Genomic DNA, 26,922 nt, shown 5'->3' on the forward strand with positions numbered 1-26,922 from the left:
GCAGTAGGCCTTGCGGAAGTCATACTGCAGTAGGCCATGTGGAAGTCATACTGTAGTAGGCCTTGTGGAAGTCATGCTGTAGTAGGCCTTGTGGAAGTGATTATGTAATAGACCTTGTGGAAGTCATACTGTAGTAGGCCCTGTGGAAGTCATACTGCAGTAGACCTTGTGGAAGTCCTGTTGTAGTAGGCCTTGTGGAAGTCATATTGTAACACTCGTAGGCCCTTTGGAAGTTATACTGCAGTAGGCCCTGTGGAAGTCACATTGTAACACTCGTAGGCCTTGTGGAAGTCATCTGGAGCTTCTAGCTTAACACAGTTAACATTGCTTTTCAATAAAGATCTGTATCCATTCACTCAAGACCTGTTAATCAGTCAGGTTATTGGGATGGCTGAAAACCCATGATAATACTGTACTGGTCTTAAACATACTAAATCTGAGTCTGTCCTAAACCGCACCCTATTTCCTATATATTCCCCATAGAGCTCTGGTCAAACGTAGTGCACTATGTAGGGAATAAGGTGCCATTTAGGACTAGGTCTAAATTAGCTATCAGGTGGTCTGAGCACTTACCTAATGTCCAGACAGTAGTATTTGACTTAATCAATTCTCTCACTACCAGTCAGTGAATGATGCTGCTTCTTATTAATTATTACTAATTTCCTAGTGGACGTCCCTGCCTCTCCTCTGGCCCTGTCCCCAGTCAGCCTCTCCGCTGGCCCTGTCCCAGTCAGCCTCTCCGCTGGCCCTGTCCCAATCAGCCTCTCCGCTGGCCCTGTCCCAGTCAGCCTCTCCGCTGGCCCTGTCCCAATCAGCCTCTCCGCTGGCCCTGTCCCAGTCAGCCTCTCCGCTGGTCCTGTCCCAGTCAGCCTCTCCGCTGGCCCTGTCCCAATCAGCCTCTCCGCTGGCCCTGTCCCAATCAGCCTCTCCGCTGGCCCTGTCCCAATCAGCCTCTCCTCTGGCCCTGTCCCAATCAGCCTCTCCGCTGGCCCTGTCCCAATCAGCCTCTCCTCTGGCCCTGTCCCCAGTCAGCCTCTCCGCTGGCCCTGTCCCCAGTCAGCCTCTCCGCTGGCCCTGTCCCATTCAGCCTCTCCGCTGGCACTGTCCCCAGTCAGCCTCTCCGCTGGCCCTGTCCCCAGTCAGCCTCTCCGCTGGCCCTGTCCCAATCAGCCTCTCCTCTGGCCCTGTCCCCAGTCAGCCTCTCCGCTGGCCCTGTCCCCAGTCAGCCTCTCCGCTGGCCCTGTCCCATTCAGCCTCTCCGCTGGCACTGTCCCCAGTCAGCCTCTCCGCTGGCCCTGTCCCAATCAGCCTCTCCGCTGGCCCTGTCCCAATCAGCCTCTCCGCTGGCCCTGTCCCAATCAGCCTCTCCGCTGGCCCTGTCCCCAGTCAGCCTCTCCGCTGGCCCTGTCCCCAGTCAGCCTCTCCGCTGGCCCTGTCCCAATCAGCCTCTCCTCTGGCCCTGTCCCATTCAGCCTCTCCGCTGGCCCTGTCCCCAGTCAGCCTCTCCGCTGGCCCTGTCCCACCTCCCTTTGGGCTAGGGTCTCAAACTGAAGACCTCAGACAGAGGCAGTCCTGATGGTACACTACAATGGTTGCTTTGTTCACCAGGAGGTATTCACTCTCCACTTCCTGTCCTTTCCCATCTGCCCCTCTCACTTATGAAGACTGCGTGGATTTCTGTTCTGACTGTTCTGTACTAAATGCTGAGGATGTTTGGTCTCGGGTCTGTTTTGGACTACATGCTGTGTATGTTTGGTCTTGAATCTATTATGGACAACATTCTGTGCATGTTTGGTCTTGGATCATTCCTTGGCATGTAATGCATCTAAACAATTCAGAATAGTCTTGACTAGTCTCTACTGCTTGGAATTCTATTGATGGATACATTGCGAATCAAGGTGAATGACTTTGCATTTGCATTGCAGGTTTCTAGAATGAGTTTTCCACATTTCTGCTCATAATAACATCCATTCCTTTTGCAGGGGACAGACTACATTGTCACGACTGTATCACAACCGGCCGTGATTGGGAGTCCCATAGAGCGGCGCACAATGGCCCAGCGTCGTCTGGGTTTTGCCGGTGTAGGCCGTCATTGTAAAAAAGAATTTGTTCTTAACTGACTTGCCTAGTTAAATAAAGGTAAAAAATGTTTTTTTTTGCCAGTGTATTGGTATGGATCTCCAGTGAGGGCCTTGCATCCAGTCAGGATTCCCTCTCCCCAGGCCACATGTCTGGGATCTGAGATGGATCTGATGATCCATGGAGAGGAGACCGTGGAGTAAATACTGTATGCACAGGAATTATGATCTCATGCCATGGAAAATTGACATGATCTATCTTGACTATGACTGCATCCCAATTCTCCACACACATGCCTTGGATTGGTGCAAGAAATGGTTTTCAAGGGAGTTTTCACCATTGTTAAATCCATGACAGGGAGTGTGCATATGCACGATTTGGGAGAAGGGTGGTAGAAGAATCAGGATGCAGCCTAAACCAGTTGAATAGGGGTCACTGAGCAATGTCTTTGACCTCTGACCTTCTCACCCCCCTCAGTAAATGGTGACTGGGTGCCGCTCCTGTATGCTGCGTCCCGGTGCTGGTACCACACTGAAGACACTACTGAGCCTCTGGTGTTTGTAGTTCCCAACACAACTTGTGGGACAACAGTAATGTTAAAGCTATTTATGGAACTGTACACAACTGCCATGCAGTAACAACTGCCATTGATGATACTCACCTAATTATAACTGTTTCCTGTACATTATGATTAGTGGGTGAGCTGTTGGTACCTGCAATTCCAGAGGGGATTTTATTACGCTTATTTTGTCAGTTTATTTTAAAATGTATGCCTTATGTAAGGGTATTGTTTTTCATCTCCTATAGAATGGCATGTAAACCGTACAGATCTAATCTAGGGGAAAGGACCTGTCTTTCTCCTGCCTGTTCCAAACCCCTTACCTACAACACCCTAAACACCCCCCACTATGAGCCTGATGCATCTCCAGACTCTATGTATTTTTTGCCTCACAAGCCGCAAACCATTTCACACCCATCCATTCCCCAACCCCTCTCACCATCCAACCCCCTCTCCCAGTAGTACAACATCGGAAGTTACCCGACACCCCAAAAAATACCAGGGGTAAGGCTGTTGTTACCCCTTCCCCTTCCCAACCACTCAAAGCCACCAAGTCCCCAGCTAAGCCCCCGTTGCTTTCCCTTCATCCACGACAATCCCGAGTTACACATGATACCCACTCCACCCCCCATCAAGCCTGTCCCTTTTAAGCCAGTTCCTTTCAAGTTCTCCCCTGAGTTTTCACATACCACCTCAGCCTGCTGAGTCATCACGCAGTCAAAGGGTTGAGCAGTACCAAGAATACTTGCAGGTGGAGCATCAACCTGCGATTGTGGCTTTGACATATGATCCTACTGTTTCTATCACGAATCACCCCAGTTCTCCCCAGCAAGAGAAGCCTAACCAACACACCCGACCTGTCACTCAACCACCTACTCTCTCCTCCTCCTCCCTCAGTATCATCAGTCCCTCTACGCATCAACACCTGCAGAGGAAGCATATTGCCCCTGTTCCTCCAACAAGCACACCACAGGATCTAGAGATTCCACAACTCCCCCATATGGAGGCTGTCCAGCACCATAACCAATATTCTAAGTATGTCCCTCCAGCCCCCTTATCCCACCAGAATAGGCCTTCTCCTCCCTCTGGACCTCAACACCATCACCCTAGTTCACCCAGCCACTATTCCTACATGTACCACTACACACATTCTCAGCCTGGTAGTCCCAGTAAGCAAACCTCTGGCTCTCATCCTCCTCTCTACCAGCAATACAGTGTCCTTGACCCCACTTTACAGCACTATCTGAAGTATGTAGCACCTCCAGCTTCTTCTAAACCTCCAAACATTCAGCATCACTCCCCTCCATACCAATTTCACCAATAACAGCCAAATCCTAGGTTCCATGCCCCAGCTTCTACCCACCTCTTGTCACGACTTCCGCCGAAGTTGGCTCGCGGTGCTCGCGGTGCTCAGCGGTCGTTGTCACCGGCCTACTAGCCGCCACCGATCCCTTTTTCATTTTCTGTTTGTTTTGTCTTATTAGTTGCACCTGTGTCTTTTGTGTTTGCTTGATGGGCTCCCTTATTTATAGCTAGGCTACCTGCCCTTGTTTTGTGCGGGATTACTCCTATGTTACGTGTGTATGATTTTTGGTGTTCGTGCTCCGGACCTGGTACCCTGTGTGTTTGGGTTGGTCCACATTTTCTGCGCCCTGTGTTGTGGTCATTGTTTTCGGTGCGATATTAAGTGCACTTTTTCCCTGTGGAACTATATGCTCTCTGCTCCGGATTCTTCCTCACGCACATAGCTGCCTGTGACACCTCTTGAAAAGAACCCTTCTTTCTCTCTGTATGGTTTTCGGCACCCTGAACCTACAGCCCCATACTTACCATACCCGCGTGCCAAGAGAGAGGCCCACCGGCACCTCAGTCCACTGATTGGTGAGCAGCATATGTCAGACAGTGTTTCAATCTATTTTGTCCTCTAAACCGTGAGAATAGTGAATACACTTGTAACAGCTTTGAACTATTTCTCCTTCTCAGGAAATGTGAGGTGACAACCCAAGACCGTGCCTGGGAAGAAGTCTGTTGACGCCAGATGTTGAATTATGGAAATGTCAATAAAGATGAGATTTTTGAACGATTTCAAGTCTGTATGTAGGCAGCTATCAGGTATCTGGTAAGACCCAGATGCAGACCATGTCAAATAAACAATAGTTGAATGTTCCAACAGGGACAGGCAAGAGACAGGTCAAGGCAGGCAGGGGTCAGAAAACCAGAGGGGGGCAACAGTACCGGACAGCAGGCAGGCTCAGGGTAATCTAGAGGGAGGCAAAGGTACAGGTCGGCAGGCAGGCTCAGGCAGTGTGGTCAGGCAATGGGGCTCGGAGTCAGGACAGGCAAGAGTCAAAACCAGGAGGGCAAGAAAAGAGAGACTGGAAAAAGCAGAGACTCAAACCACTGGTTGACTTGAACAAAAAAAAAAGACGAACTGGCAACAGACAAACAGAGAACACAGGTCTAAATACACAGGAGATAATGGGGAAATTGGGCGACACCTGGAGGGTGGTGGAGACAATCACAAAGACAAGTGAAACAGATCAGGGTGTGACAGGCAGCAGCCTCTCTGTGCTAGTGATGGCTATTTAACAGTCTGATGGCTTTGAGGTAGAAGCTATTTTTAGTCTCATTTTGGCCTGTGACATCGGGTGCTGTTGGTGTCCTGGAGGGCAGGTAGTTTGTCCCCGGTGATGCATTGTGCAGACCGCACCCCCATGGAATTACGAACTCGACATGCGTCGACATTTAAATGTTTCTACCGTGTCCACGTTGTGGCGGGATTCCCCTTTCCCGCACTATAGTGCATTCTGCAAATGATGGAACAGGCTAAATCTGATAACACAACAACTTAATGGCTTTAGCCAACTACTGAAGCTAACTGGCCAACTAACCTCTGTAACTAGCCAGCAAAGCTAAAGGGTTTGCAAACAGGTTAATATAACTACATTTTTTCTAAATAAGCTAGCTAGCATTTATGAAGCCAGCAAACACGTTCCTCATACACTAGGAATGGGGTTGTTTCTCTCAAAACACTTGTGAGCCGGAGTGTTGCTGACGTCACCCACTGTATGCACTTTCGGTTGCCTGATTGCGTCCAGACCAATGACGTGCATAAACCCTGTATGACTGAAAGGAGGCGCCATATTGAAGATGTAAACTGTACAAAAAAGATTTAGGAATCTATAGAAAGTAATTTATTAATGTCTACATTTTTTTGACACGTTTATTCTATTACAGACACTTCAATATATACTTTTCAATTATATTATGCTAGCTAAACATTATTTGTATTTTGTAATTTTGTCATTGAAATATTAAATTGAAATACTGTCGAATTCCATTCATTCCAATGGAGGACTGCTCCTACTAGGGAGTGCCAATGCATCCCTGACCCATTGAACACAATGCGACTTTTGTGCGTCTAGACATGTCTTTTCAATGGATTCTTCAATCTCCAATGCGATTCTGATAGCAGAAGTCACATGTAAGGGTCAAGTGTAGACACAGCCTTAGACTTGCATGTTTTTTCAAAAAGGACCGACAGCTTTTTGGAAATGTTGAGAAACTTGTTGGAAAGTCTTAGGAAAATTCCTTATCAACGTTTTGTTGTAATAAGGTTAATTGAGACGGAATAAGCCCTTTTCATAACGAGCTGCCATCTGATTGGTCCTCACTAATTAGACCTTATTTCATTGCCCTACAGTTGATTTTACCTACGCTTTGGCCTCTATGCGCATATGCGCAGAAGCATCAATCTGGCGATGTCTTCCGAACAGAAGAGAAACATAGTTGTGTTTTTATGTATAACTGTAGCTTTTTCTACCTTGATGTTCTGTGGTGCGTTGAGTGTAGAAAAGTGTGTTCTCAATGGTTTTAATGCGGATCATGAAAAGGCGTCAAATGCTGACAGAGAGCGGAGGATCAACACAAAACAAGACGCCAAGCACAAATCTGAGTACCTTGGCGGACTGGCCATTCTTCGGCGCAATCTTCGACCTAATGCTAATAATTCCAGCATTCAAGAACCGAGTGCAGAGTCCATTGACGTTCCTGCGAACTCCATAAATAATTCGATTCAACCCAACATTGATCTAAAGTCAACTGATTTGCGGGCGCCTTTGATTGTGCGTAATGGTTTCAATGTCCAGAAAAGATCTCTGGATTACAATGCTGGACATCAGGCAGTCTCCAAAGGTGAATCTGTTTTCTATTATTAGATTCAAGTGTAATAGTCACATGTACACCTGCAACCCTGTAATGTGAATCTTGAACTCTGAGTTCCTACAATGCAGGTCAAAGTGAAATCAAAACAACTTTAATAATAAAGAATATAAATACAATATATACATAACACTAACAATGGTAAATGTTCATTGGCAGAGTACATGTTTAAGGAGAGTGACAGGGGAGTAGACTATTCAGCAGCCAGATGGTCTGGGGGTAGAAGCTTTTGGTTGGTCTACCAGTTTTTACCATGATGCTCTTGTACTGCCCTTGTCTGAGTGATGGAAGCATGGAGAACTGGCCTTGGCTGGGATCTTGGCCTTCCTACGACACCTGGTGTTGTCGGTGTCCTGGAGGTCAGGCCGTGTGCACCCAATGGTGCGTTCGACTGAGCGTAGCACCTTGCTGTACGATGCTGTTACGCTGCCCGACATGCTCTCAATGGGGTTTCAGCATCCTGAGGTTGAAGAGTCGCTGTCATGCCTTAACCGAGGTGTCTGTGTGGTTTAACCATTTCACCTTCCCAATAATATATATATATATATTTTTTTTTTTACCGTCTCCACGGCGATGCCCAGCCTGTTTCCTCCTGAAGTCCACAACTTGCTCCTTTGTTTTGTTGACGGAGCGGTTGTTTACTCGGCACCATGCAGTCCGTGCCAACATCCTCCCTGTCGGCTGTTTCGATGTTTGTAGTCAGGCTTACTAGTCGTGTCGTCAGCAAACTTGATGATGGAGTTGGAACTGCGTGTGAGGTCAAGCAGTCGTGGGTTGATATCACATATATTAGGACATCTTATCAGTAGTATATGCATTTTAAATTGGTGTTTGGCCATGGATAAAGATCTCTCCTTTTATCCAATAGGTTTTGAAGGCCACGGTTTTCAAGGGAAGGTCTATGGTCCATCAGCTGACCACAACCCCCACTCCAGTGAATGGCTGTCGATGAGGCCTCTGGTCCAGTGTAATGACAACCTCATGATGCTCACTGCATCTGGACGAGGATACACACATCTACTGGTGGATAGAGGTAAGCGTTGGAGACCCACTCAATATTTCTAAAAGACCTTTACCTCATTGCGAAAGCATCACTGACTTGCTATGGAACATAATTAAATGGGATCATTAGTTTAGTTGTCTGGGGCCAGGGGGGTATTTATTTTAGCAGATTCTGTTGCAAAACGTTTTGCAACAGAAACCATTTACTCCAAATGGGATATTTTGCAATAAACCAGTTTCTATTGGACAAATTTAATGTAGGTCCCTCCCCGTTTTATTCAGTTTGCACTGTTCCCTTCCATTTGGTTCCTAAAGTAAACTAATTCTGTTGCAAATGTTTTGCAGGAGTTTTTCCTGGCAAGGTCATGTGGCATTTAAGTATTCATTATGGAAGCCATATACTGTTTTTAAGAAGCAAACTGGTTTATATTGGACAGGTTCGGGTAGGTTCCTGAATATTGAATATGCCCCTGTTTATCCTTCCAGCGGGCGCCTCTCCCATCTCCCTGTTCCAGCTGCCGCCGTCCTGTGGCTACCATGTGAAGACTACCTGGAGAGAGATGGTGATGATGGCACCATACGATGGCTGCTACATCATGCAGGAGGTAGAATATTTTCCCCAGGTTGCTTAAAGCCAAGCCCCACACCCCCAAAGAAAGGGTAACCCCCCCCCCCCCCACTCCCAATCATATCACAATCCACTTTCATCAGTTGACTGTAGACTCAACTATACCTTTTTTGTATTAAAATGTGCTAATGATGTGTTGTCATTAAATATGCACATATTTGCATATCGTGCAAATACATTTCTGGACAACTTGAAGTCAGCCTAAAAATGTCCAATGAAAAATGTATGTAGAAATGATTTTTAATTATTTGTTAATGTCACCAATTTCTCTCTGGGTAAGCCTGGAGAATATACAGTGCATTTGGAAAGTATTTAGACCCCATGACTTTTCGCATTTTGTTATGTACAGCCTTATTCTAAAATGGATTAAATGTAAGACATTTCCTCATCAATCTACGCACAGTACCCCATAATGGCAAAGCGAAAACAGGTTTGGCAAATGTATTAAAAATATCTTATTAACATTGGTATTCAGAACAGATGCTATGAGACTCGAAAATGAGCTCCGGTGCATCCTGGTTCCATTGGTCATCCTTAAGATGTTTCTACAACTTAATTTGTCTACCTGTGCTGTGATCAATTCAATTGATTGGACATTATTTGGAAAGGCACACATCTGTCTATATAAGGTCCCACAGTTGACAGTTAATGTCAGAGCAAAAACCAAACCAAACCAAAGGAATTGTCCGTAGATCTCAGAGACAGGATTGTGTCAAGGCACAGATCTGGGGAAGGGTAACTGCGCAATCTGGGGGAGAAGGGGCCTTGGTCAGGGAGGTGACCTCTGAAGATGGGAGAAACTTCCAGAAGGACAACCATCTCTGTAGCACTCCACCAATCAGGCCTTTATGGTAGAGTGACTAGATAGAAGCCACTCCTCAGTAAAAGGCACATGACAGCCCGCTTGGAGTTTTCCAAAAGGCACCTAAAGGACTCAGACCACGAGAAGCAAGATTATCTGTCTGATGAAACCAAAGATTGAACTATTTTACCTGAATGCCAAACGTCATGTCTGGGGGAAACCTGGCGTCATCCCTACGGTGAAGCTGAGGAAAGTGAGTTGGCGTGTGGGTAGTCTCACTTTTGAGAAATGGTAGTTAGTCAGTACACTGACATTAGACCGCCAAATGCCTATTTAGACCAAATTACCATCTCTTCAAACTAAGTTACTAAATAGAGTCCAGTTTGTAACACTCTATGAAATAGATTTTTAAATTGTGTAATTTTAAAGTAGAGATTTGAAATGATTGACCTATGTCAATTTTAAGTGCTTAAAATTAATTAAAGGCTGACTGTAGTTTGATAAACTGAAGAGAATTTTAAATTGATTTTTTTACCTTCTGAAAATACTAATATTAATGAACCAAAATATCAACATCTCAAAATGAATACTGTAGGTAGCTGCAAAAAATGTAATTTCAGCCTTGATGCTCTGTTCCTCTTAGAAACCTCCAGTCAGACTGCCTCCTGTCCATTCACGCTACAATCCACCCTGCTTTTGTTATTACTAGAACACTGAGATTAATCACTCTCTCTGCTCTTTGTTTGTCTCTCCCCTCTCTTCTTCCCTCACTCTCTCCCTGTCCCCTATCAGCATGGTAGTTATGTCCTGCCCATGCTGTGGTGGGGCAGCCCTGTGAAGATCATCTGCCCTGACCCCCGACCCCACCCTGTCCCTCCAAACCCTGTCCCCTCAGTACTCTGCTCCCACTTTGGCATGGCCATCCAGATACATGGAGGGGAGGAGGTCATACACTCACTACAGGTCATAGGTGAGTTGGCTTGTTCTGCTCATGTTCCTATTTGGATTATGACTCATTCATTCTCTCTCTCTCTGTCCCTAACAGAGAACGGCGAGTGGGTGCCGTTTGTGTCTGAAGAGTGTGCCTACCAAGTGGAGACCCACTCAGAAGACATCATATTTTATGTTCCCTTTACAGCCCCATGTGTGACCATCGGAGTAAGTTGTAGGAAGTTGATACTCAATCATTCAGTTTAACTTCGAGTCCACTCTAGCATTGAGTTGGGCTTCTATATAAATAAAATGTTTCCTCTTCCAGAATGGAGTTCATCGACTGGTCCTATTGGACAGCCAGGACCTGATCCTCTCCTGCCCCTCACACCACCCTCCTCCATTTCCCTTTTTTCCCTCTCCTCCATTTTCTCAACCCTTCTCTCCTGGTGACCTGCAGCAGCAGATACCTGACCCTGTGACTTATGCTCCCTCCACCAGCCCTCCCCTTACCTCTCTTCCCATCACCCCTTATACTCAACCCCCAGCCCAGGAACAGATGCCCCAACTTCCTGCGTTCCCCCACCACCTCCCTCATGGCATGTATCCCCAAATTCACCATTTCCCTTACGGTGGAGCTGGTTATCACCCTCTCCTCCACCCTGGTCACGAACCATACCCTGGCTCCCATCAGCTTCTCCCAGGGAGTTACCCAGGCCAGCAGCCCTTCTTCCCCATGGGGCCTGGGAATCACCCCCACGGCTCTCCCCGCCCCCTACCCACGATCCCATGCTCTACTATTATAAGGAAATCGCCCCTGGTGTCCACCGTCCTTCTGTTGTCTATCCTACTCCTCTTATAGCTATCCGACCACCGCATCCCGCAGGTTATACCAAACATCCTCCTCCTCCTTTTGCCGGTTATACCAAACATCCTCCTCCTCCTTTTGCCGGTTATACCAAACATCCTCCTCCTCCTTTTGCCGGTTATACCAAACATCCTCCTCCTCCTTTTGCCGGTTATACCAAACATCCTCCTCCTCCTTTTGCCGGTTATACCAAACCACCACCACCACCTCCTCTCGCCGGTTATACCAAACCTCCTCCTCCTGCCGCTTATACCAAACCTTCTACTAAATATTATACCGAACAACCTCTACCTCTCGATACTGAACCTGTTCTTCCTATAATACCTACTGCCTTTGAACATCGTTCTTACCCCATTGTTACCGGATCTCCTCCTCCTCCCCCTTCTGGATCCAAACCTTCATCGGCCGTTTTCCAACCTCCAGAACCACCTGCAGAATCAAATGACCCATATGGGGTCCACATGACCAATCAGGCCCTGATTACTGAAGAGCCCATGTCTGCTACTGGGAGCCCCAATCCTGATCCCTATACCCAACCTCCTAAATGGCCTGTGGGTCCATACTATTACCCCTATGGTCCTTACTACCCCCCTTCTGGTCCTCCCCATTATCCCTTCAAACCCATCGACTACCCTTCACCTAGCCCAGTCACAGCTAGTCCTCCCCAGACTCTCCCTTCAGGTCCTCAGGACCCTACAATGCCCACGGTCTACCCACCCCACCACTACCCTCAGCCAGTCACCTGCTCTCCCTCTGCCCATACCATCTGTAGCTATTACCCATATCCTGTGGATGTGCAACACCACCCATATCCTCTCTACCTGACGCCCAGCCCCCCTCTGACCACCCCAGCCCTTCCCTCCACAGGCACAGCTCTGCCTGGTGCTACTCAACCACCCCAGACCTCACCAACCACCCCCTCAACCTCCTCCAGGACCATATCTTCCACTACTACTCTCACTCCTTGGATGTCCATCCTCACCCCTACTCTCCCCCCTCAGCCCTCCCTCTCTCCTGGGCTCTCCCCTCGGCCCTCCCTCCACTGTCTAGCTGGGCAGATGATGGTGTCGCTGCCCTCTGCTCTTCTGGACTCCATCCAGGTCAAAGGTCAGAATGTCCCTCTGCTCGCCACATGGTCGGTGTTTGTGATGTCCAGAAACACAATTGGCCTTCCCTTATTTGATGTACTAACTGCTGCATTGATTGCTTCATTGTGTATCTATAAAGGAAAGGATTTTAGACCCGTCTTTCCTCCAATTGTGACGTGGGCTGCTGATTAAATTGACCATACGACCCAATCAGGAAGAACACGGGCCCATGACTCACTTTTATTACATTAATGCTCACTGACTTGCATGTGAATTGCATTGCTCTTTTCAGATCAGATGAATGGCTGGGTGTCTATCTCCAGTGCCCCGGTGGCTTGTAGATACATCCTGCAGTTGAGTAAGGGTGGTGGAGTGATCCTCCATTCCCCTCTCCCTGCCTGCCACAGCCAGGCTATGGTGAGTCCCCCAGAACTTAAATCTGGGTCGTGTTCATTACTGCACAGAGTAGAAAATGAAGCAAAGCGTTTCGCAACGGAAACTGTGTTCCTTATTGGACAGGTTCAGATAGTCCCTCCCTGTTTGTCATGTTCTTCCATTTGTTGCTTGGTGACTATAACCCTGTTTTCATTTTGAAGTATTTGCTGTGAAAATGGACCTCCGTTTGCTATTTTGATGTGGCCCATTGAAGTGGAAGTTGTTGGTTTTGGCTGTTAAACCCAACATTTCCTCCTTTTTTTTCCATCCAGGCCCTCAACCCACACCAGCTCTCCCTCCCCCTGAAGTTTTGGGACACAGTCCTGGGGCAATACAGATCTCTGGAGCTCCATTGCCCGTCAACTGTGACCCCATCACCCCACACCACTACCACCACCCTCCCAACGACGACCCACACCAGGCCTCCCACTCCCCCCAAGCCACACGTCTTCTGCTCTGCTCGCCACATGAGGGTGGAGCTTCCCTCAGGTCCCATATCTGGAGTTGTTGTCAAGGGTAAGTGTGTGTGTCTGTTGGGGGATGGTGTATGTTTCAGGTGCTTATGGTTGTCATCAGCCCTGCATGAGTTGAATTCTAACGTGGTTGAGAGGACCTAAGCTTTTTTTTCAGTTTATTGGGGTCGGGGGGGAAATGTGTTTGTTTGTGCAGTACCATACGATGTTTCACCAGAACTGCAGTTTTGTCTTAAATGTAAATAATGGCTTTGTTAGACAAAATATGGGCATTTATTTTCAAAATGTCTTAGTGATTGTGCAATAATGGCTACAAATCATTCTCAGACATCAAAGGGATTGAGATGAGCCTGATGGATGCCCCAGAGCATTGTGGGTATGTGGCAAGCAAGGGAAAGGATGGCATGATCACCCTGAACCTCCCCTTCAACTCCTGTCACATGACTGTCCAGGTGTGTTTTATGTGCTGATCAAGGATCAGGTCCTCTCTGTCTGTGTAATCTCATTCATTATGGTCTAAAAGGCTAAACGGACTCCTATCTTTGTTCCTAACAGGGTAAAGAGCACCGCATAGATGTGATTTACTCCACGTTGAATGGACAAAAAGGAAAGGCCCAGTTGTCCTGTCCAGTTTCCATACCCGTTTCTCATCAAGGTAGAAACATAACAGGTTATCTTCGTTCTGATGATTGCTTTAATGGCTGAAACTTCTATCTTTTTAAAATTGCTTAATTTGTTTTTAATGGTGAAGCGAGCATTGAGCCTTACTTGTCCTGTGTTGTCTGAATGGAAATAAAGGGATATGTAGGATGTTATATCCAGCTCATTCAGATTACTGGTCACTCCTGTCCATTGACATTTCCTGTGTATCCCCTGTAGAGTGTAACCTTCCCAGTGACCAGCGCCTCCCCTGCGGCCGCCGCCCTCTATCCCAGGCAGAGTGTCTCTCTCTGGGCTGCTGCTATAGCACCAAGCCCTCTGCCTGCTACTACTCCATGGATGGTAAGTATAACCTCAAATTAATCACAATTTGTATTTTCTTGATTCTTTTGTCCGCTCCTGACCTTCTCCAATGCAGGAAGAGGACACGAGGAATCAAGAAAATACCATTAAGATTCACCCCTGCAATAAATCTTAATTGTCTGAGATATATAGGGTCCCAATATCAGTCAAAACATTGGGGAATGCCACTCTAGATCCACCTTTAGCTAACCCAGAGTGTTTACATGTTCTTTCCCAGAATGCACATTGGACCACCACTTTGTCTTTTTGGTGCCCGCCTCCCTCACGGACCCCCCTCTGTCCCCTGCTTTGCTCACTGCCGCTGGCAACCCCACCTGTGCCCCTCAGAGGGTGACTCCAGACTACGCCCTGTTCAAGATCCCACTGGGTGGCTGCGGGGCCCACAGATACGTGAGTGGTCCTTTTTAATTATCTTCTTGTACAGTTTTTGAGTTCATTTTTTAAAGTCTGAGTTGATTAGCAATGGTTGGGACTCCATTAAGCCTCATGGGTTACTGAATGGGTGCACTTCATTAACATTGCTCTCCAAAATGTCAGAATCTGAATCTGTGTGCTCTGGAGGGCACTGGGCTTAAAGGAACATTCAGTCAAACTATGTTTTGGTATTTCATTAGTCTACAGTTGATACAGTCCCAAAATGTTTTGCATGTCAGCAATCAAGTTTTCAACATCAATCTGTGTTTGTAATTGGACAAGTTCAGTTTGAAAATATTTTCTCCCTACTGAACTGGACCCTATTGTTCCAACAGGAGGTTGGCCAAACGGTCGTCTACATGGTGGAGATCATCAACACGGTCCAGTCAATCACCCTCAACTATGGGACCATCACCAGAGACTCTCCTATCAGGTCAGTTATAAACCCCCACTGGGGTTCACAAGCTGTTAATTTCACGTTTCACTGTTACTTGGAAAAGAGAACCACATTCTGGTCAAACGAGAGAACAATAATTCAATGCATTATCTTATCGAGTGACGTATTCCATAGGAATGGAGTTTATATTTTTTTCAGTGCAGGAATGTATGAAGTTTCTGAGTTGTGGCCTCCCTATCTGCTGTTTTCCTGTTGCTCCTAGGCTGCTGGTTGAGTGCCAGTACACTCCTGGCTCTGTGGCGAGTGTTGGCTTCCTGGTCAAGACCCCCTCCTTTGGCCCCTCCATTCAGGCCCAGGGCGTGTTGGGGGTCCAGCTCAGGATTGCCACAGGTACGCAGCTTTAGTTGCTCACACATCTCACCCATTTTGCTGCTGTTGGTATCTCCAACTCCACACTCCAAGTGGTAGTGGTCAGTCTTGCATGTCAACTTATAAAGATCACTTTTAGAGCATTTTAACAGGATGTCAATTTGCTTTGGATGCCAAGAAACATTGTCAAGCACCTGGAAAGGATGAACATTATGATGTAACACATTAAAGTAACACCCTTTTCCCCCACTTCCACTACAGACGAGCAGTACAGTAGCTTCTACCCCCAGTACCACCGGCCCCTGCAGATGCTCTTGGGTAAACCCTTACACCTTGAGGTGCGTCTGCTCAACCCCCCAGATGACAAAGTGGTCCTGCTGGTACACTACTGCGTGGCCTACCCCAGATCAGGACAGACTGTCTGGGTACTCCTCTATAATGGGTACGCTGCAGGGTTACCTTTGACCTTCTAGGCTCCTACATGTCTGTGTTCAACTACGATAGTGATCTCAAAGTATTGGGACAGGGTGACTTTTTAAAATGTATTTTCAGTTTTTTCTTCCCGTTCTGTAATCCATGGGATGTAAATACTAAACTGTTGATGACTTTTTTAATACACAAGTGAATTCCCCCCCCCCCCCCCATTTTAGGAGACAATGTACAAAAGGTGCAGTAATTTCTAAACGTTTCATCTGATATTGATGAAAATACCCTAAAAATGAAAGCTGACAGTCTTCACTGAAACCTTCAGTCATTGACTCGTTTAATTTCAAAATTTGTCACTGTTTCAATACCTTTGTAGCTCACTAAATTTTGGGGTACAATTTGAAAGTAATTTTACATGATACTATTTAACATTTACAAACTGCACATGTCAGTGGGCAGACCATCACAGGGACGGAGGAAAAGGGAAGGAGCTTCAGAAAGAGTGTTGCGCTGAATAACCACATTCTCGCCTCCTGCGTAGATGTCCTAACCATCTGGACCCGGCCTCTCAGAAGCCTCACCCATCTCCTCCACCCCCACCCTTCCACCAAGGCCAGACACGAAGGTTCACCATCTCCACCTTCCAGTTCCTCACCTCTGGACAGGCCCAGACATTGGAGGACCCTGAAGAGGTGAGGGCTGCTCCCCTACTTTTAACTTGGAGCCAATGGCAGTCTTAAGATTTAAAGTAGCCATCTTCCCCTGTTTTTCTTTCCTCCATTCTCAGTGATCTGGCAGTGCGTGACAGTTTCCCTCCATTCTCAGTGATCTGGCAGTGCGTGACAGTTTCCCTCCATTCTCAGTGATCTGGCAGGGCGTGACAGTTTCCCTCCATTCTCAGTGATCTGGCAGGGCGTGACAGTTTCCCTCCATTCTCAATGATCTGGCAGTTTCCCACCATTAATTTAACCTATTTAGCCCTTTAATCGATCAATGGTCATGAACAACAGGAGCCTTGAGACCTATAGCCAAAGGCAAAAAGAGGCCAGTAACAGCAGCTCTGTCTGTAGGTGTGGCTGACTTGCTTCTCATCTGACCCTCCCTTGTCCTCTGTTCTCGCTCTCTCCTCCCCTCAGATCTACTTCATGTGTTCTACTGAAGTGTGTTCGCCGCTGGACGGCAGCCTGTGTGTAGAGGGATGCTTTGGCCAGTGACTGTAAGGGACAGCACAGACACAATGTTCAGCCACTATGGACACGGCAGAGCCCTGGTCAAAAGTAGTGCACTATATAGGGAGTAGGGTACCATTTGGAATGCATACATAACTCACATGTGATTTTTTTTTAATTTATAATTATTTAATTCCCAGAAATTGAGTAAAAGGCTGACGTGTGGCGCCACACAGCAAAAATATGGTTTTGTAATTAAGGCTACTTTAATTATTTAAGAGGACTAATGCATTTCCTGATTCTGTTCCACAGAGAAAAGATGGACAGAAAGCAATAGACATGGAAGATTAACTGGTAGGATTTTCCCTTTGTCAATGGAACAGATTCAACTTTACTAATACATTTCTATTCTAACTTCTTTCCTCTCCCTCTCTCTTTTCATCTCCAGGCCCCAAGGCTGCTCGTTCACCACTAATAAAACCCCTTTAAAAGGAGACTGTGTTTCTTGCTCCCAGGCAGTCTAGTCTAGATGGCATGAAGCTGACTCCACCAGTGCTGTACTCAATTGTTTACATTCACACTGACTCTGCCTATGGAGGTTCTAGACAACTGCCCGAAACAACATTCTGGATATTCAATGTTATTCCATACATTATAGCATTCAATGTGATTACTGTCTAAAATGGCTTTTGAATATAGGTTAGCAGACCTCTTCCATATTATACATGTATACAGTCATTAATTCCCATGAAGATCATAAGTTTTGACCACTGGGTGTCAGCCAAGCTCTAAACCTGGATAAGGAATGCCTCCTGAGGCTATTGATTTGTAGTTGAGGGGTCTGAAGACCTTGAACTGGCTGTTGTGTAATAATAGGAGCGCAATCATGTTATAACCTCAATGGCACATTTCTGAGTAATGTTGTCACCTTCGAAATGTTTATTTTATTCTACAGCACAGGTTAGTAGGCCTTTAGTCTATTTTAAAGGAGGAGCACGCGAATCATGCGTCATTCATATTCCGCTGGTTAAAGAAGTCTAGGTTCAAAATGCTGCGGAAATGAACATGTCCCTCACATGCCCCCCATTTTAATTGTTTGTAAGCACTGCGGCACACTACGTTTTTTGTTGTGGCTGCCATGCTAGTGTATGTGCTTTTTTTTTTTTTTTTTTTTTAGGGAGAGAACGGAAGATAGGAGGGCGCACGTCCAAGGGGAACGAGGGAGGGACCTACACGAGAGCACAGAGGGGGAGGGAAGATCATTTCCTTTCTGTAGTGTACACGCCGCAAGAATACACCGGGATAAGGACGGAAAAAAAAAAATATATATATATAGGGAAGACGGTAAAGGAAATACCGCAGCCCCGTGTTGTCTTTTGTTTTGGGAATTCATCTAACACAGAACGGAAGACTAACATGGGGAGATGGTTCTTAAGGATTGACTTTCAATAACCCTCTCTCCATGCGAAAAGTCTGGCGAGTAGACTGAAAAAGGCAATAGCAGTCAGGGAAGACATGTTTAGTGATTTTAGTCCTGCGCTTGAGGTAGGATGTTGATGTATTTTCATAAAATATTTCTGTCTCTGGCACAAATAAGGGGTCAACGGTGAATGGGCATATTATTCCATGCACAGTATCAATAAGCAGTGTAGTTAATTACTTAGGTTAATAAAACGGTGAAATAGCCTAGGCCTTCTGCAGACTGAATATTGCTTTAACGTTACATGACTAACGTTAGTAGGCTAGGCCTAAACACAAGGCTATGAACCGATAAATTAACGTTAACTACTAATTTTGTATAGAATTTATTTGTAATCTGCATCGTATCAATGGCAGTAAGAGCAACACATTTTTAAAGAAACAAGTAATTAGTTATATCGAATTACTTGATCCGATTATACACATCTGATCATCTTTAATAGTAAGGTTTTCATAACAGGGACAGACTATATAAAACCCCAATCGGTTTCTTACAAACATAATTTTGACCACAGAAAATAGTTCGACAGAGGCCAAGGGGGAAAGGATAGGTGAAAATTCTAGCACTAGACAAGGAACATCAGGCGTTTTTAAATGTTAATGTCGACCGACGTAACATCAATCATGCTGCCTGTAAATCGGGCTATCATGGACCGGGATCGAGAGCTCCAGGACACAATGGCCGGGGTGCATCCCAACTCGACCGGGGCTTCTGGCGCAGCTGTCCGGGGAATGAAGCGAGGAGACCCAGCATCTGACGCGCAGACGTCGACAGCTCTTGTGGAATCGGCCGGGGCAGAGTGCAAGCGTCCCCGGATTGACGCATCTGGAGTAGTCGCAGAGGTCGGCCAGGTGAGAAGGAACCGAGAGAGGAGTGGGCATTTTAATTCCTCTGTTTTTCGAATTAATACACCCACTTGCATGCTTTACAGCCAAAACACAAAGCAAAGCGCTGTTTTAGATGGCTTTGATCTCAAACTGGTGTTTTCATGCCAGATTGGGTGCTAATAGCCTAATTATTCGCTACCGTAGACATTAAAACCACACATGGAACAGGGAACACCATACTAACCCCAACTATTTAATATAGCACTCGAATGAGGTCGCCAGGCTAATTTATCTTCCTACCATTTTCATCTATTGGTGTGATTAATTAGCGTGTCGCCAGAGAGCGCGAGAGAGATCGGTGTACGAGCTGACCCACACAATAGCCTAGTAGTAGTTTACAGTATCCTATCTGCATTTTAGCTCTCCGCGGACTCGGCAAGCAATATATAGCCTATTAATATCGATGACGACGGAGGCTGCTACAATGTTGCCATGCTTTTTGAAGTGTACACAAAACTGACATTTTCCTGAAACGATACAATGCTTCAGAGGTCCTTTGTTATTGTAGTGTAGGCCTATTCAACAACATGTTTACTTAGCTATGCAGGCTATGTTCTTTCTCCAGCGGTTACATTATTATACTCCGTCGAACGCAGCGGCATTTGGCCTCTATCACTGAGAAAAGCATGTTTTCAAATAGCAGGAATGTAAACAAAAGTCACCTTTGTTATGCTAAAACAGTCGTACTTCGTCCGGCGTCTTGGTGTTGATAGTATTTGGTTTATAATGGGAGTGAAATGTTTGCATGTGTGATTTTTGGGGGTTGGGGTGGGGGACCTTAAACAAAGACGTCCCATTCTATGACTGGGATACAATCACTGCCTGTTGTGTATTTAGTCCTTTAGTCCTACTGTAACAAGTCAAACCCACATGCTTTAGTCTATTGCACTTGGCGGTGACATTTACCACTTAATGATGGAACTGCCAGTATCACAGCAGATTTATTTAAACCAAATCAAATTGACCCGGCTACCCAGTAATTTTCAGTGCTGTCAAATGCCCACATTTTCCACATCTCTAGAGAAATACATAGGCAGGATGTCACGTGATGCACTAAATGTATCATGTTGCATTAAGTTGCAGTGGGAAGTTAACCGATCCATCCAAAACCGATCCATCCAAAGGTAAAATGCCCTTCTCTCTGCCATTGTAAGTAGCGGTAATGGAGGGGAATTGACGAGTGCTGCCCTCGTGTAATAGTGGGGGAGACTGTCTTTAGAGGCAGTCCACCACGATACTCTCCTACAGGGGTGCTGAAAGACAATCTTATTCACTTAAAACAGACAGTATGTGTCTGCGTTTGTGTGGGAGGGAGAGGTATGGCTGGATGGATCAATGGTCACTTGGCTCCTAAAAAGGTATTGAAAGTCTTCGGGTTGGTCTAAGACCCCCACCTCCTCCCTGGTAGATCTCTCCTCCCTCGTAGATCCCCCTCCACCCCCCCCTTGTAGATACCACTACTCCCTGGTAGATCCCCCTCCCCCTGGTAGATCTCCTCCACCCCTCCCTGGTAGTATGGAGCAGATTTGCCCTATCACCAGCAATAAAGAGGCTTTTTTCGCTAGGCTAACGGGATCACCGCTCATTCAGGAGGGGGCATTAGAACCACACTGATCCCTATCTACTGGGGAAGGATTAATCACACACACACACACGCACACACTGCATAATGCAGGCGGTAGAGCTTAGTATCATATTTTGGCTACAAAAGCTGGTGATGTACATTTATTGACATTGCTTTAAATTCCTATTGTCTATTGTAATCAATAGGCTTCCACACTATCATACAGACTGTTCATTGTTATGACATTAGATTGAGTACTGTTAATAATTTTCCACTTAGTGAATACGTGGTACCGGTGCTGTGTTCTTATTCCCCTGACCTGATGCCTCCATTAATATTTCAGCTGAAAGTAGGTTAAGAGATATTGAATACTCCTTCCTTAAATGAGAGTGGCGCTAAGCTTTCCAAGAAATTACTTCATAAATGCACGATTGCATTTCTCCAAATCTATTTTTCCCCGGCCTCACCCCCTCCCGGCCTCTCCCCCATGGGTATCTTTCCCCCTCCCGGCCTCTCCCCCGTGGGTATCTTTCCCCCTCCCGGCCTCTCCCCCCCTCCCGGCCTCACCCCCTCCCGGCCTCTCCCCCGTGGGTATCTTTCCCCCTCCCCGGCCTCTCCCCCTCCCGGCCTCTCCCCCGTGGGTATCTTTCCCCCTCCCGGCCTCTCCCCCGTGGGTATCTTTCCCCCTCCCGGCCTCTCCCCCTCCCGGCCTCACCCCCTCCCGGCCTCTCCCCCGTGGGTATCTTTCCCCCTCCCGGCCTCTCTCCCTCCCGGCCTCACCCCCTCCCGGCCTCTCCCCCGTGGGTATCTCTCCCCCTCCCGGCCTCTCCCCCTCCCGGCCTCTCCCCCGTGTGTGCCTCTCCCCCTCCCGGCCTCTCCCCCTCCCGGCCTCTTCCCCCATGGGTAGGATGAATCATGGAAAGTGTTGTGTTATATGTGAGGTTATTCCTTTTTAAGTAGTCCAGTAACTGGACACCTCTCACTCATCCCATTCTCCTTCTCTCAACATTTCCGCTTTCTTTCTTTCTCTCCCTCTCTTTGTCTTTCCCTCTACTGAGTGTTATCACAGAATGCTTGGCACGCTGCTCGTCACACCACATCTTGACCTCTGACCTCTGGTTAATGCCAGTAGAATGGGATGTGGTGGCAATGGCGATAAGCCACCCCTTTCCACCATCACACAAGAGGACCGTCAGCCATTGCACACTTTGTCATAGACACTATTGTAGTTGATGTGCGTGTCTCAAATGTGACCTTTATTTCCTTACATAGTGCTTTGACTATTGGTACCTAATTCCCTAATAAGGAGTGGTGTGCTTGTGCTGTTTTACACATTAAAGTCACGAAAGTCCTTATCATTAATCTCATCTAGTTCAGTCATAACAATATAAGCTCTACCCTAAATGGGTTTATCCGAATCGTACACTTATGAAGCTGCTATTTCATATTCTTACCCTGCAGCTGCATAGCTCTTTGAAAAGCTCCATATTTCACGTTGGCTGCGATCCAAAATGCATGGGTTAGAATATGAACCGCAAATTGAGATTTTGGAGATGTCGAGGTTGTCGGATCCAATTTGATTCCGTATGCAGAGCTCCCTGCGTCTGTCACGCAGTGTACGACCCGGGTCCCTAACCTAATAGGGACCCGCCTGGGGTGACAGCGGCCAGTATGAATGACTGGACTACCACATTAATGTAGGCGGAGGAGCACAGAGCAGCAGACCCCGGGTTTAAAGCTATTTGACATCTTTCAAATGCTTTGTGCCTTTGCTCTAGTCAAGCCCGGAGAGCCAGATGGGCCAGGTTGACACATTTGGGGCTATTCAATTGGTCCATTAAAATCAGGCAAGCTCAATCAAGCAGAGATGAAATGGTTTGGAAATTGGAAGGATTTTGAATAGTGGTTGAACCCAGGTCAGCAGATTAGTGAGCAGCAGCACTCGGATGTACTTTTATTTCAGTCCGCCCGACCGAAATAGAATGAAACGTCAGCAAGAAAAATGTTCTCCTCTCCTGCTCCGAGTTTGAGAATATTTATTTAGTTTTGGTCCCATTTCTCTCCGAGAGGATGATGACTGTCTCCTCCACCAGGTTCACTGACTCAACCCCAAGTTGTTTATTTTGGGTTCTGTGTAGCAGGGGTTCATTTGTTATCTGTGTATTACAGGTCGACATTGTCTTGATAAACTGATCTAGAATCAGATTTTCCTGCCCCAGTTCGAGCATCAACCATCAGCAGGAACAGTTCAAACTGATCCAAGAGCTGCACGTACAGGCAGCATCCACTAAAACTAGTTAAAGCCCCTCTAAAAGCATAGAACTATAAGTGTAGGTATTCTGTGTCAAGGGACAAGAATGGGAAGTATAGAGCGCTAGAATACACTATTGGATCCTCTGGCTGGCTATGAGGCTTAGAATGTAAGGGCTCTGCGGTTGAAATGGAGTCACATCTTCTGAGAGCCTCATGCCTTCTTGGCCCTCATGTTCTTTGGGAAAAATTGAATAAAATTGATGTGGTTTCAACTTGGAGTCGACTCCATAAAAAAGTGATCCTGTATCAAATGATGAGTGAATAACCAGGTGGCCTGTGAAAATAAAGAATCACCACTACACGCACAACCTGTGGTTTTGGGAGGGCACGGGGTCCATGTGTACAAGGAATTACCACAATCCTGTGAACTGGTGATGTGAGTGAGAAACTTGGACCATTGGAAGTAACTGAACTCCTGTTCACGTTGACACACACACCATGTGCTTCTCAGCCCCTACCTCTGTTTTAGTTTTTATTTCAGTCCCCATCTCCCCTCCCTCCTTTCACCATCTGTTGACTTCAAGACATCTTGTTACTTTCTCCTGATTGCTCTCTCTCTTTCCCTCCTTCAGTTTGTCCTCTGCTTTTATTCATCTTCTCCTCTAAACTGAAATAGCCCATTAATTTGTCCATTTGACAAAGACAGAAGGCATAAGTAGAAGTAGCATTTACATACTTGGATGGTTTCTTAAAGGGCTGCAGATGCTAGATGGAGTCACTCTGGTAGATTAGCTGTAATGTGTGGGAATAGCACAACGTGTGTGTGTATTTCTGAGAGTATTTTGGGTCGTTGTGCATTTTAGATTGTAGCAAAGCTGTTATCCAGAGTGTGTGTATGTGCGTGTCTGAATGTGAGCGAGAGTGTGCACGTATATTTTTGTATTAGTGTTTGTCTGAGTGGACATGTTCCGTTCAGACAGCTCTCCTTTTCCCTCTACTCTCCTCTTACTCTTCCCTCCTTCTCTACTCTCTCCTCTTTCCTCCCCCTCTCCTCTACTCCCCTCTTCCCTCCTTCGCCACTCTCTCCTCTTCCCTCCTCCTCTCCTCAAGGAAATTAAGCGCATGACTCTGCTTATGTATGACTTACTGTCTTTGTTCTTGGCTGCATCCCAAATGGCACCCTATATAGTGCACTGCTCTGACCAGGGCCATAGGCACTTTGTAGGGAATAGGGTGCTATTTGAGACGGAGTCCTCGTCTCCTATGGACTTTTTTTTTTAACCCTATTCCTATTTCGCTCTATTCGTCTAGCCCGGGTTCCTCCCTCACTTTCTACTCCTCCCTCCTTTTCATCCCTTCATTCTCCTCGATCGCCCTCCTTTTTTTGAGCTATTCCAGAAATATTTATTCCAGATGTGTTTTTACCGTCTCACCCCGGCCCTTCCCCCTTAGATCTTTCAACACAATTATCCGATTTCGCGGTGCCCCTTAATGTCTGGATTTGCCTAGTATTATTGCATGTCTGCCTTCATGACTACAACACAGTTCAGGGAATTTACCCTCCATTTCAAATAGATGTTTATACTTTATTCATGTTAGTCAGGCTTCTAAAAGGCAATTAATAATTTACTGTTGCCTCAAATCTGTTCTCGCTAAGTACATTTTTGGCTCTCCAGGACACTTACTCAAACGGCAGTGAACGAGCATAGCAACTCTTCTCTCTACTTTTGAATTCCATAAAAAGTATTACGATGGAGTGTTTTTTGTGTAACGTCGCCTGTGGCTTGAGGTAGATGGCTACAGCGCTCATTGTGCGGGCTCAAGCTGTGATGCTCACGGAGCAAAGTGTTCCCTCCGGGGACAACACAGGCGAGGGACATTTGTTCCAGATGAAAGGGAGATGAGGGAGGAGGAAAACAGAAATGAGAGAGCGTTTTGATGTAGCGATACAGACACAGCCAAGCCTATATATTTTATTCCCCTCAAACCGATCCAATTGTAAATTCTGTAAAACCAGCACATGGCGTATTTTGATAGAGCACTGCATAAATGCCAGTACATGGTGTTATGCGTGTGATTAAAGTGCGTTACAAGTGTGTGTTTTATAACCGACAGTCGCAGCTTAATTAACATTGGGTAACCTAACATTAACTGATAGCACAATGGGGGAAGAGGAGAGCTTAATGAGGACTCTAGGCAATTACTCACCAAATATTTGGTAGCTAGCCTACGTCTCCCTCTTTCCATTTTCTCTCTTGGAACACCACCACCAGTTATAACGGAGCAAATCAATGCGAGGAATCTGACAGTGGGTTGCATCAGGGCAGATGATGTGAGGGAGGCAGTATACTCCATGACACTTTTGACCTATTTCTGATTTAAGCGATACGGTGAGTCTCTCTCTTTTTCTCCCCCTCCTCCTCCCTCGTTCTCTCTCTCTCTGTCCTCTTATCTCTCCTAACGAACACACAATAGCTCCACTGGCGTGAGAAGAGCGAGGAAGAGGATACACCAGGACATTGAGTGGAGGAGCTAGCTAGAGGAGTGTGTGGGGCACAGGCAGAATTAATTTGATTAGTGTGGCCATTAATGCATCAATTAACTGGAACGTGGAATATACTGGTGAGGAGAGAGGGGTGATTGGCTGGAAAGAGAGAATAAAGGAGGGAAGATTATACAACTTAAAACGGACACAAACGGGTCAAACGTTGATGTAAAAAATGATGATAATTGGTGAACTTTGTGTAGTTGGTGACCTTGTTTTTAAATGTCTGCTCTCTTCTCTTTCAGAACAATGACCCCCTGACACTTGGTTACCATGGATACCCAACCCACAGTCAGGTAAGTCTCCTTAACATAATTGCATACATGTGAGACATTTGCAATTTGTATGATATATTTTCATTATCTTATGTCCGCCATTGTGCTCTTCCATATATGGGCAACGACATTTAAGTTATTTTTTTTTTGTCAAATTAAAGTTTTAAGTTTTCTTGTTTTTCAATCAACCAACAAAACATATTCCACATTCACAGATGTGTTATTCACATTCACAGATTAGTTATTTTCTAAGCTCTTCAAGCCACAAGGTGGTGATGTGGATTCAGATAATTTCTGATTGGGAGCCTGATAACTTCATGTAAGGGAAAGGGGGACACCTCATCAGTTGTACAACTGAAATGTTTTCCCACACAACCTCTTCTGAATAACCTTCTCTATATAAGTTTACTCTTTGTTAATATGGCTTTACATTAGGCATATGGTTGCTCTCTAGGTTTATTTTTATTTCCTGTTTGCCCTTGGATAGCCAAAAAATATGGTAGGAATTTCAATTCAATGTGTGTGTGTGTGGCCACTCCAATACTTTGACTTTGTTGTCCTTTAGCCATTTTGCCACAACTTTGGAAGTATGCTTGGGGTTATTGTCCATTTGGAAGACCCCATTTGCGACCAAGATTAACTTCCTGACTGATGTCTTGAGATGTTGCTTCAATATATCCACATACTTTTTTTGCCTCATGATGCCATGTATTTTGTGAAGTGCACCAGTCCCTCCTGCAGCAAAGCACCCCCACAACATGATGCTGCCACCCTGTGCTTCACGGTAGTGATGGTGTTCTTCAGCTTGCAAGACTCCCCCTTTTTCCTCCAAACATATAATGGTCACTATGGCCAAACAGTCCTATTTTTGTTTCATCAGACCAGAGGACATTTCTCCAAAAAGTACAAGCTTTGTCCCCATGTTCAATGGAAAACTGTAGTCTAGCTTTTTTTATGGTGGTTTTGGAGCAGTGGCTTCTTCCTTGCTGAGCAGCATTTCAGGCTATGTTGATATAGGACTCGTCAACTTAGTGT

General features: G+C 46.1%; 1 protein-coding gene across 3 annotated transcripts in view; it reads left to right on the forward strand.

Annotated features, from left to right (window-relative positions):
- Window positions 1-18,120: 18,120 nt before the first annotated feature.
- LOC135536347 (RNA binding protein fox-1 homolog 2-like) overlaps window positions 18,121-26,922 on the forward strand; it is a 34,331-nt gene continuing 25,529 nt past the window's right edge. Inside the window, exons 1-2 of one of the 3 annotated variants that reach the window (XM_064962706.1) lie at window positions 18,121-19,214; window positions 25,858-25,908. In XM_064962706.1, the coding sequence (XP_064818778.1) occupies window positions 18,957-19,214; window positions 25,858-25,908 (309 nt within the window). In that variant the 5' untranslated portion in view covers window positions 18,121-18,956. The remainder of the gene's footprint in view (window positions 19,215-25,857; window positions 25,909-26,922) is intronic. The other 2 variants (XM_064962699.1, XM_064962704.1) reach the window with 2 other exon arrangements.

The sequence above is a fragment of the Oncorhynchus masou genome, chromosome 5, assembly GCF_036934945.1.
Source record: "Oncorhynchus masou masou isolate Uvic2021 chromosome 5, UVic_Omas_1.1, whole genome shotgun sequence".
Taxonomy (NCBI): Eukaryota; Metazoa; Chordata; class Actinopteri; order Salmoniformes; family Salmonidae; genus Oncorhynchus; species Oncorhynchus masou.